This window comes from Drosophila navojoa, chromosome 3 (genome assembly GCF_054131105.1).
Source record: "Drosophila navojoa isolate 15081-1374.11 chromosome 3, UAZ_NAV_1.0, whole genome shotgun sequence".
NCBI lineage: Eukaryota > Metazoa > Arthropoda > Insecta > Diptera > Drosophilidae > Drosophila > Drosophila navojoa.
Window position 1 is genome coordinate 16,106,419 of NC_142891.1, and position 11,968 is coordinate 16,118,386.

Here is an 11,968-nt window from a genome sequence, read left to right on the forward strand (position 1 = left end):
CTGATAAGTTTCCAGGCTAATGTCATAAGCAAAAATTATATTCCATCCCAGAAAGAGAACGGTACATATATTTTTTTACGCATCTCAATGACTCACATATTCAAACATATCATTTTTTCAATATTTATATTAGAAATGATATGTGTTTAGATATATGTACGTACATATGTATGTATGTACAGAGCATTGTGAGTTATCTAGTGCAATTAGACACGAGTTTTCAACAAAATTATGAGCTTGTCAAATTGTAACCTTGATTTGACCTACATTTACTACATGTTAACTATCTATATATTTATGTTTACAGCTACTGATAAACCATTGTAGATAATAGCCCAATCCGCCAGATGAACAAGAATTTTAACTCTGATTGATTGATGGATTAATTCCAAGATCGGTGACCAAGATAAGAATAATTTTATAGATATATGATTGATAATGCAATAATAATTTATAATTTCTGTTTACTTTTTAATTTGTTGAGCTCAAAATTATTCACATAATTGTTTGCAATTGATTTGCATAGCAATCGTCTTCGTAGACCTTCAAAGCTTCCCATAGAATTTCTATAATTCTTCCAATGTTTTCCCATAGCTTAATAAGCCGGCGAGAGCATACGCTCACCCGCCAAGCCTCGCAGCACATTGTGAGCGGCTATGGTGGCCATGTCGGAGCGGGTGCGATTGGTGGCAGATCCAATGTGGGGCAGAATGACTGAAATAGAAGTGAAGCGGTTGACCTTGAGTTGCATAAAGAGACATGTACTTAAATCTACCAGACAGAAGAAACCCAGCTGTGGCCGGTAACTAGTTCGAGGTGGGTAAATTCTGCTTTATCTAGAGATAAAAAGGTAACAGAAACTTAAAAAGCATTCGATTTGCTATGAATCGCAGTGGAACCTCGCTGCAATTGAATGCAACCTACAGATAAGTTGAATTCATAAACCGTGTAAACTATAATATGATACCCTTTCTACAACAAAAATATTCCTGACCTTTTCACTTCAGAAAGTTTTGACTATATCTTGCCTAGGAGAATAACAGAAAATATTTATTGCTTAATATCAACTTTATTATTTGTCCTAAATATAAATATATACTGAAGTAAATATCTCTATAAAAATGACGCCCTTTACCATTCACAACTACCTATGGAAAAAGGCAAATTTGGTGCGCTCAAGGTGACAAAATAAACAAGCAGGCTTTTATGATGATAACCCAAAATTGTTTATAGATGACCTAAAAAGAACCTTGGCCATCAATTTCCAAACTAAAACAATCACAAAACTCTCTACAAAATAAAAACAGAAAGCGAGTGCTGACAAAAATGCAGATAAGAGTTGAGTAAGAGATAAGTGAGCTAAATGAAAAAGCTTATATATTTATAGAGATAAATTCACTTACCGATATTGTCGAGTGTTAGCAACTTGTTATTGGGTGGCAGTGGTTCGGGATCGACAACATCGAGGCCAGCGGCAAAGATGCGATTCGACTTGAGCGCATCGTACAGATCATTCTGATTAACAATCTCTGATGAAATGGAAACATTTAAATGTCAGTTTTGAAAATAAATAGAGCAAAAATTAAAATATAAACAAATAATTAATTAAGCAAAAAAAATATAAATGTTCCCACTCACTGCCACGTGCAATGTTGATCAGCACAGCCGTATTCTTCATCTTGTTGAAGGCGGTGGCATTGAAGACGCCCTGTGTGGCAGCTGTTAGTGGAGCAGCGATGACCACGAAATCGCTCTTAGCCAGCAGCTCATCGAAATCAACTTTCTTGGCATTGAGCTCCTTTTCGGTCTCCCGGTCGATGCGACGCCGTGTGGTGTAGAGCACCTGATCGATATCAAAACCAGACAGACGCTTGGCAATGGCCTGGCCAATGCCGCCAAAGCCGTAGAAACCAACCACCGAGTCGCGCACATCCTGGCCCAGCATCCAGTTCAGATGATAGTTCTCCCACTTGTCGCTAAACCATGTCAAGCACAATTCATATACACAACATTCTAGGCATATCCCAAGTCCAACTTACGTTTCGATCTTCTTGCGACCCTCGTGGAAGCGACGACCTGCAGCAATAAGCAGACCCACCGCCAGATCGGCCACAGCGTTGTCCAGCACCATGGGTGTGTGACCCAACGGTATCTTGCGACGCTTCACCTCGTCCAGATCGACGTAGTCGATGCCAGCGGACATGGTTGAGATGGACTTCAGCTGGGGTCCTGCTGCATCCAAGGCCTCGGCATTGAGAGCCTCGTGTCCGGCCCACAGAATGCCATCGACTCCGCGGATCTTCTGCAACAACTCGGACCGCTTGGGCGGCAGACTCTCCACACGCACCAGCTCACAGGCCTCCAGCAGGTCAATGCCCGATTGGGGCACCTCCGGGTGCGTGATCAACACTTTGAAAGGCTTGGCGGACATTGTCTTGTTCTTGGCTCTGCGCAAAAGTGAAGCAGCACTGGGTGTTAGCAACAGAGCAGAAATAAATGCCAGCAGGGGCAGAACTTTAAGTATCGCACGCATAATGCTCAACTCGAGGTTCGGCAAGTAACTGAGCTGAGCCACTTACCCACCCCGACTTAAGTAGCGACGGCGACTGAGAGAGAGCAGCCCAGGCCCCTGGAAGCCGCAGCTGCCTTTGGCAATGAGAGCCGATAAACTTATGAACCTGTTTAGCATGCTAAAGCGAGCTGTGATTTGATCTGAGTGGGTGTGAGTGTGTGTGTGTGTGTGAGAATAAATGTGCTCTATACCGCCTATAACAAATTCCGGTTTACAGGAGATAGAGAGAGCGATTGGAGAGTTGAGAATTCAGCAGAGTGCAGACATTTATTTCTGCAATCGCAACATACAGTCAAGGTACTCTAAAGGTAAATGCCAAATGATTTATTGAGTAAAAGAGAATTATAGAGTTGATAATAGTGTCAGGACTGCTTATAGAAGCTTTTTAATATTTGGTCAAAATTAAGTTTATATTTAAAAAAAAAAAATAAATAAAAAAATAAAAAAAAATAAAGTATAAATAATAACAAAATATTTATAGATTCTTCGCATGTATGGTGTTTATAATTTATCAATAGATCAACTTTATAGTTTAATATATATTATCATATGGGATATTTTTTATTTCACAAAAATTTCAGTATTTTTTCAATGAACATATATATATTTTATATAATATTTTTAATCCGATTTAATTAATTAAGCTCTATGATTTTTTGAAACTATCTTCAACTGGTGAAGATTGATGTAAATATATTATTAAATAACTTTGTTTATATTAACATATGTTTATTAAACTTTTTTAAAAATAAGTTTTATATTTAAAAAAAAATGTTTTTAGATGGCTATTGATTTTATTTTTTAATATTTTTATCTCTAAATATTTCACAACTTGTATAGCAGAAAAATAACTCAATTAGCATTTCAAAAAAAAAAATTAACAAATAGAACCAAATCATTTTAGTTCACTACTAGCACTATCCCTCTCTTTCACTCTGCTTTAGATCACTACGACATATAATATGTACGGCACTCAGCAAAATCATCGAATGAGAAAAAAATTAACTGAACTGCTGCTTGCCTTATTTCCAACTGAAATATCAACAGAGCTGACGGCAAAGCTTACTGAAAGCTCTTAAGTGCTCACCACTCACTCTCTCTCTCTCTCTCTCTCTCTATTGGTCGCTCTCTTATTCCACTTACCCAATATAACTCAGCTGGCAACGGGGAAACTTAACAGCTGCACGTTCGCCGCTCGACTATATGGAAACATAATCAAAGGCTACCCTTTTATACAGTTACTAACTTTGGCAACACTCAACACCAAGGTATTAATTGCTGATAAACGTTTTGTTTTTGTTTTTTTTTTTTTTCGATGAGCAGTTGTGAAATAAATATGGTTTATGATTAACTTGTATTGAATGCGTTCATAGCGATCGAAGCTCTGATTATCTTCTCAACGAGAGGGTCTAACACATTTGACTTCATTTCCAGCCCTTCTTCACTCTTCCACTTTTGTTTATCTCGCTCTGGCCATGCAATGCTCTTTGGCTTATCTCGTTTTCTTTGCTCGCTTCTTCTTATCGACATGGGCAGGCAGCTTTCTGTCTCTTTCGCTCCGTTTGAGATTGAGCGAACTCTTTAGCTGGTCAACTGCTGGAACGAGCTGCGCGCCTGCTCAAAATACCAGTTGGGGATTTTTCCCATGTCACTTGTGGCGCTCGCATGCTAGCCAATTTCCAATTGGAATGGAGCAACTATCCCCAGCCTTAAGTGGAGTCGAGCCGCGTCTCCCTTAACCACTAGGTTCCACTATTATACATACATATATTGAAAACTTTCTAGTTGTTTGCGTCTGGAAAACATTTATGTCTAGAAAGCTGAGTAAGCAAGTTTCCTATATTCTGACATAACCTGGCTTAAGGTATTTCGAAAAAGTATGACCCTTTCATATTCTAAATCATATTCAAAGATGCGATTCGAAAGGAGCGCAACTATCAGATCCAGCGATTGACAATCTGTGAAAGAACAAGAGTTAATGCAAGGAGAAAATTGAAACATCAAATTAACCACAATATTTAAATTATTTTAATAGAAACTAAGGAACAGGATTTAGTTGGGAGTGGTATCCAAAATGTAAGAATATCGAATTTGTATAAATTTACATGAATCGGCTTGCAAAATTTGGAGAATAAAGCTCAAAATGTTAGAGATATAATTTTGTAACATATGTTTTAGAAGGCTTATAGTCGATAGCGCCAATAAAGAAAAGTTATTGTCCTCGAGCAGGTAAATGGCCCGCTGGGACAGCTCCGTGTTCGTGACCACAACTTTGAATGGCTTGCCGCACTTACTATCACCCTGGGCTCCTCGAAAGCAAGCATCACAGGGTGTTAGCAACAGAGCAGCAATAAACGCTCAGAATGGATCTAGCAAGCAGCTAAGCAACCGCTTATCCACACCGACTTAAATAGCGAAAACCTCTTGGAGAGCAGCGCAGGCCGCTTTGGATATGTCTGTGTGAGGGTGTGCTCTTTAGAAAAGGTGTGATATAGGTAGGGAGAGAGAGAGAAAGCGAAAGAGAGAGATTGATAGAGGGAGAGATCGGAGAGCAGAAAATCAGATAATTTGAAATGCCGAGCAACAGATATTCGTCACAGGTGATACAAATTATTTCTAACTGGAACCACGGCATATATGTACATATGTAGCTAAATGAACTATAAAATTAAGTCGCGAATGATTTAAGTGAGATAGAATTCTAAATAGGAGTGTCATGACTGCTTATCAGTAAATAAAGGAGCGTTGATTCACTTAAATCTGTTAACAAATTAAAAACTTCAAATAAAATTATCAATTTAATACTTCTAACTATTTATTTATTTTCATTTGATGTTTTATTTGCAAAAAAATAATACAATTAATAGCGTAACGTTCCATGAAAAACGGCTTGATCTCTCGGAAATCGTTCAGAAAGCTAAGAAATGTTAGTCTCTTCCAGGCAAAGGCGCATTTCAACCGGCAACTCAAACCTTTGTCGTATTACAGTAATCTTTTTACATTCAATTGCTTTTGTTAGTGTAACATATATTTAATATTTTTAATATTTTTATCTAATTGAATATTTGTCATGCTGAACAAATGAGCTCAAATTATTTAAGGACTGGTTCTATCGTTACAGCAATTTTCTAATTATCATATCTGCGATCGGCGCTGTGGCACTTCAGTTCACTCCAGCCCTTCTCCAGTCCTTCACTTTTGCTTATCTCGTTTTGCCAATGCAATGCAATTTGTTGCTCTTTTGCTTTTCTTATCGGCATGGGCAGGCAGCTTTCTGTCTCTTTCGCTCCGTGTGAGATTGAGCGAACTCTTTAGCTGGTCAGCTGCTGGAACGAACTGCGCGCCTGCTCAAAATACCAGTTGGGGATTTTTCCCATGTCACTTGTGGCGCTCGCTAGCCAATTTCCAATTGGAATGGGACAACTATCCCCAGCTTTAAGTGGAGTCGAGTTGAATCGCATCGAATCGCGTCGCGTAGCGTCTCGTCGCTATTGGAACGCCAGGTTGTGGAACCTACTCAGTCAGGCCACCACCACAACCACAACCACAACCACCAGCACCGCATGCACATAGCTTATTTTGTGAGCGGATCTGCTCAAATTTTGTCCGCATCGAAGCAGGCGCGCAGAGCTGCATAGCTGCTTCCCAGCACGCGCGCCGCACTCTCCAAGCCCATAGCTCTTTGTGAAAGCAGCAAAGAAACGGCAGATGGCATTGTCGTTGGCGTTGCCGCTGACTCTTTCCCCTCCTTCGCCGCAGCCAGTGTTGGCGTTGGCGTTGGCGTTGGCATCGGTGGTTGTCGTCGTTTTTGCAGTGTTTCTTCGGCGTTACTGCAGGGCTCTGCCCAAGTGCATGTAATTATACTCTGCACAGCTTAGATGCAATAGGGTAGTCAAATTTAAGCCAATTGAAATTAATATAGAATATTATCTCATGTTGATGAAGAAAATGTAAAAGTTGTTTAATAAAATATACAAAATTAATAAAAATAAAAAATGCTATTTTAAATAATACTGAAATTATTGAAGAATACATTCTTATTTGAAATAAAAAATAAATAAATAAATATGTATAACTATTAGAGTTACAACAAATAAAGGCAGCATAATGCTGGCAGAGAATATTTTCCTATTTTAATTGAAATAAAATCAAATTTGTTCAATTATACTTTTAGGCGGGGTAAAAATATATGTGTATGTATCTGAACAAACACACATTTATAGTGGGTAACTGAAAGTCATTCAATTCATTGGTCTTTCTGTGCTGCAATTAAATGTATACGCACATAGATTTACACTATGCAAAGCGGGAGACTGAGAATTTCGCTCTGCGCCTTGGAGAGTTCCCCGTCGCGACTGCACTTTGCCCAATTGCGCAAAGGTTATTGGCCCAGAGTTGCCTGAGTTTGGCCCCAAAGTGCGAGGGTGGCTCAATGTGGGCGCCAAACGTTGTCTCGCGCACAATTTTTGTGTGGCTGCGTCGCGTCGCTGCTTGTTGCTTGCTGCTGGCTGTTCGCTGCTGCTGTCGCTGTCGCTGTGTGCGCTTTGTTCTTTTGTTTTGTGGTGATTTTCTTTTGTTGCGGCAGCGACTCTCGCTCCAGCTCCGTTTGCGTCTGCTGGCTTTTATGCTTTCCTGTTACCAAAACACGATGCGTCATTTTGACTGACGTAACCGGGAGACAGCTGTCTATCAGATGCGACCGTCGTGCCGTCGACGACGCTGGCGACGCTGTTTGTCGTTTACCGTTACGCCCGCTGCCGATGGCAATGCCAGCGCTCTCTGCGGTTTGGCGAACAAGTGCACAGCAATCAACAGATAGCAAAAGCCAGTCGACATAAGAGATGCGCAATGCACACAAATACCGACAGACACACACGCACACATACGCTCACAGTTATATGTACGTGCCATCGTAAAGTTACAGTTGTAGACGACGGCAAAAAGCTCGCGGATTAAGTGACATGACGGCCCTTTCGCCTCATGTCGCCACCCCCACCAACCAACCATGCTGAATGTTTGATCACGCCGCTGCTTAACTAACGGCACTTCACAAGGACGGTGGGCATCCCACCGTAGGGGCGACAGCATCCAGCAGCAGTCGCATTCTGTTTGCTTCATAACCAGCTACAGCGCAATCCAAATCAAAAATGGTGGCCAAGCTGCAAGCTACAAAGCTGCAAAAGCAGCGCCAAGCCAATCGAATTTGCCCTGCGCAGGCGCTAAAAGACGTAGCGGCGCCTACAGTCTCAAATGGGCCACTGACAACCGCCGAAGACGCACAAAAAAAAAAAAAACAATAGTCAAAAACAGTTGATTTTTTTATGTATGTTGCGAAAGGTCGGACGCCTAAACAAAGCACGAAAAAAATGTGACGCGCAGCATTGAGGCAGGTCCCTCTACGCGATACGAGTGAACAGGCGCGCACGTAGCAGTAGCAAGCGACGATGCGATGTTCGGACTGTTGCCAGCTGAGCGCAAGCAAAAGCTATTTCGTGCGCGTTTTGTGTGCGAGTGAGCGGAGACGTTGCCAACGCAAGCAGGCGCCTACGTCAGAGCAGCACATGAGCAGAGAACAGCTAACGCAGTGCAAGAGCAAGAGAGTGAGACAGTGGGAGAGAGAGGGAGTGCGCGCACGTTTATTTGTGTTTGCTTGCAGAGAGTAAGAGAGCGCGCGTGGGAGTAGCGGCGATGTTTTAATTGAGTGTGAGTGTGATGTATGTGTGTATGTGTGAGTACATGCTTATGTGCACTTTGTTTGCTTTGCTGAAACTGTGCTTAAATTACCGTTGCATGTTGTTAACATTAACTGACAGCGGGCACAAGTCGTAATTTACATATCTCTCCAATTGTGCTGTTAGCTTTTGTTCGTCGTTGAGTGAGAACGAGCGAGAGTGCGATAGAGAGCGCAACAAAATGTATCGGAGTAGGACATAAACACATTAGACATTAAAAACCTACACACATAGAGTCAACTCTTTAACAGTTACTTGCAGTGCAATTAATTTATTCACAAACAATTTAAGCCGCATTGCTGCAGGGAAGCTGCTGCCATGTCAATTTCGAATCTGATATACATTCGCGCCGATTGCCGATGTTGGCGCTATTGGTCCGCTTGCTTCCGAGCCAGGTGGTGTCCCACCTGGAATACCTGTCGCACTGGCCGCGACGGCCACTACGCGATAAGGATAGGCACGTGATCGATCCACTGGCTGCGATTGGCGCGCTGACACATCTTCCACCCTTTCCGGATGGGCGACGAGCATGGGCTCGAAGAGATGATGGAAAAGATTATACGACTGCTCGCTAACATTCCTATTTGACGAGGCGGGTCGCTCCGGCGGCAAGGGCTGGGGCTGCACAGGATTTATTTATATATACATATGTATGTCGGTTCATATATCGATTGGATTACTCTTAGAAGTTTTTACCTGCAACAGCGTAGTGTACATCTGATCAGCATAGTTGAGCAACAGCCGAAGGCCTTGAAAACCCTCCTCCCGCTCGGGATGCTGGCGCAGCTCTTGGGCAGCCGCATTAGTCATTCGTGTTAGGATCTGGACCACCGTCGAGAGGCTGCTAACCAGACGCATCACATCGTTGTTCACATCCACTGCCTGTGGGAGCATAAACCAATCGGGCGCGTGCCCGCCGATGCTGGTGTTGCTGCTGCTGCTAGCACCACCGACACCACTAGCACCACCACCACCGCTAGCATTATTATTATTATTATGACTGAGACCAATACCGTTGCTCATACTGCTGCTGTTAGAGCTGCTGGTGGTGCTGGACGTTGGGAGGCGCATTTGTCGTGGCTCCACAATAACAATGGCTGTGGGGGGCGCCTAACGGCAATTAGGCTAGCCAACATCTTAAAACTGGAACTCTAACTGAAGTTACCTGCTCATTATCGTCATCATCGACAGCATCCTCGCGATCCGCCAGAGACCAGTCGCCAATCGATTCGGCACCGCTGCCCTGCTTGCCGCACCACATAAATGGAGTTTGTTTTTCAAATACTTTAGATTTTAAACACGGTCTATACATCGTACGTTTGTCAACGAACTAACATGGAATACCCAAACCCGAGCAACTTGTGCGCAAGGCCAACTGCGATCGAGAATGTTTTAGTGATTGAAACCATCCCACTTGAGTTTCCGGTACACTTACAAAAAAATAAAGACAAATCATTTGGGGTACTACAATATAGATACAATGGTAGATATATGTATTTCTCTATCTTTACTAGATAAAAAGATCGAGGGATAGTTAGTTAGTTAGATAGATAAATAAATATATGTAGATTGATAGAATATAAGTCTAAATCAGATCAGATATATTATGAGCTCCTCGGAACTCACTGCCAGCACGTGATTTATACCTTTCTATAACTTGCAAAGCATCTAGCCCTCTTTAGTTAGATTCAAGCTCATATATTTATAATCCTATTACACTTAGTCAACTATACTTACAACATCATTATACACACCCAGGAACACAAAATACATTTCAAACTACTCCATCTTACAAAAAATAGCAAAAAAAAACCGTATTTGTTGCGCTCTTAGTACAAGTACAAGTAAGCACAATGTTGAACCGTAGGAAATTAATCCGCGAATATGAGCAGAAGCGGCTGGAAATGCTAAAAAAGCTGCAGGATGAATATCCACTGCCTGAGGCACCACCCGATCAATGCCGAGATTCGTTCCTGAAAAAACTGTTTGCGCCCTATGATGTGCCGCCGCCATCATTGGGATTACCGTCGGAGGGCGACTTTTTCATTCCCAAAAGACAGTACAGTCGTTTAGGATTCGGCTCATATCCATTCAGTGCGGAGGAAAAACTGTTGAGCGACATTCATAAGTACGCTAGGGTGACAGCCTATCCCCTCAAAAAGTCGATCAAACCTCTGCTGGATGAGCGACTCAGTGTGCTGGACATCAATAAGTTGTTGAGGGTACGTTACGGCAGTATAGCCAAAGCGATCGGCTGTTTTGCCGTGCTCTGTCTGCTGACGGACGTTAGGTATCGGATGAGCGTGGTGCGCGATATGTGGCGTCACGAAGCGAATGTGGATCGGAATCTTCGGATGTTCAGCTGGTCGATTGAGGACTACCTCAGGCGCTTCAAACGACGCAACGAGAACTACTTGGATAACGTTGAGCTGGAGTTAAAGGGTCAAATGGACTGCTTCAAGTTTCGTGTGGACCTGAAGGAAATCATACGACTTGTCGATGCACTCTACGATGATTTCAGGGTCAAGGGTGACATCTGCAGTAACTCGCTATATCTCATAAGGTAAACTCGCACTCTAAATAGTTAGTTCAATAATAGAGAACTTAATGAGCTGAGTACTACAGAGATGCCCAGGTGGATATTATGGAGCTGGTAACAAACACTCGGAAGGAGGAGGAGGATCAGCAAGCACAGTTAGCGCAGGCAATGCAGAAAACACCGCGCACAGCTGATCCAGGCGGCTACAGGCACAAGGAACTGAATAAAAGAATCAATCACATGGATTGTAAGCACCGGCACTCCAGAATGAGCCGATTACTATTCTATATACGCAATCAATTTTCAATATTATTTCAGTTGGGGTGCCTATTGAGGCGCGATATCGCATCAATTGGGCCCAAACGACAATGGAGCAGTCTCTCATGAGCGACGAGCTTGAGATTAAGGTGGAGCTATTATTATTATTAGTATTACTTTCGAATGTCTGATAAGTAACTTCCATTGCAGGCCATAGAGGACGAGGTTAACTTTTACAAGGATCGTGCCAAAGAGTTTACATACTTTACGGATCTCTGTTATCTGGCCTACGACTTGGAGCTATCGGATTATAAGCGGCGTATTAGCGAAACGGAATCGGCATATGAGAAAAGTATGGAGCTAGTCGACAACGAGATCAAAGTAACACGCAACAAGCTATCAAAGGCCGTAGACGATTTAAAATTCTACCGAGAGCAGATACCAATGTTTCATCAGAAAATTGCTGAGGTTCACGAGATATTTGCCCAACGGGAGGCGGCAAACAAGCCACCGGTAAGCGCTATAATATAATATATAGCTAAACATATGCTAATCTTCTATATATATTATTTTTTTTAGGTGGTAGAGGCGCCCGTCGCTCCACCGCCGAAAGGTAAGGGAGGCAAGAAGGGAAAGAAATAGAGAGAACAAAACAATAAAGAAGATTTTTCTTAACGTTTAGCTACAATAAAATTTATTAATACCAGAAAACTAAATTTGTGTATATAGATATATTATTTGTATATATATATATGTATATATATATATATATTTATATGTTGTATACATAGCATTTATTTATTTATATGGTTTTTAGATTTTTCCTGCAACTGCAACAAGTAGTCGCTCGACATAAAATAGTTCATA

General features: G+C 41.9%; 3 protein-coding genes across 5 annotated transcripts; 1 reads left to right on the top strand and 2 right to left on the bottom strand.

The window, feature by feature from the left end:
• Window positions 1–450: 450 nt before the first annotated feature.
• On the bottom strand, window positions 451–3,866 carry LOC115563342 (glyoxylate reductase/hydroxypyruvate reductase). 3 transcript variants are annotated; one of them, XM_030386111.2, is made up of 5 exons: window positions 3,716–3,866; window positions 2,040–2,447; window positions 1,639–1,976; window positions 1,404–1,529; window positions 451–714 (listed from the first exon to the last, which is right to left on the bottom strand). In XM_030386111.2, the coding sequence occupies exons 2-5, from the start codon at window positions 2,429–2,431 to the stop codon at window positions 596–598; spliced, it is 975 nt and encodes a 324-aa protein (XP_030241971.1). In that variant the 5' UTR covers window positions 2,432–2,447; window positions 3,716–3,866; the 3' UTR covers window positions 451–595. The 3 variants fall into 3 exon arrangements, with proteins under 3 accessions (XP_030241971.1, XP_089114843.1, XP_030241970.1); XM_089258717.1 differs by lacking the exon at window positions 3,716–3,866 and adding an exon at window positions 2,584–2,601; XM_030386110.2 differs by lacking the exon at window positions 3,716–3,866 and having other exon boundaries at window positions 2,040–2,575.
• Window positions 3,867–8,547: 4,681 nt separating this feature from the next.
• Window positions 8,548–9,684, bottom strand: LOC115563353 (uncharacterized). The gene is made up of 3 exons (XM_030386126.2): window positions 9,470–9,684; window positions 9,001–9,414; window positions 8,548–8,925 (listed from the first exon to the last, which is right to left on the bottom strand). The coding sequence occupies exons 1-3, from the start codon at window positions 9,614–9,616 to the stop codon at window positions 8,626–8,628; spliced, it is 861 nt and encodes a 286-aa protein (XP_030241986.1). The 5' UTR covers window positions 9,617–9,684; the 3' UTR covers window positions 8,548–8,625.
• Window positions 9,685–10,003: 319 nt separating this feature from the next.
• Window positions 10,004–11,817, top strand: LOC115563351 (uncharacterized). The gene is made up of 5 exons (XM_030386124.2): window positions 10,004–10,867; window positions 10,930–11,090; window positions 11,162–11,250; window positions 11,312–11,614; window positions 11,681–11,817. The coding sequence occupies exons 1-5, from the start codon at window positions 10,158–10,160 to the stop codon at window positions 11,741–11,743; spliced, it is 1,326 nt and encodes a 441-aa protein (XP_030241984.1). The 5' UTR covers window positions 10,004–10,157; the 3' UTR covers window positions 11,744–11,817.
• Window positions 11,818–11,968: the final 151 nt, after the last annotated feature.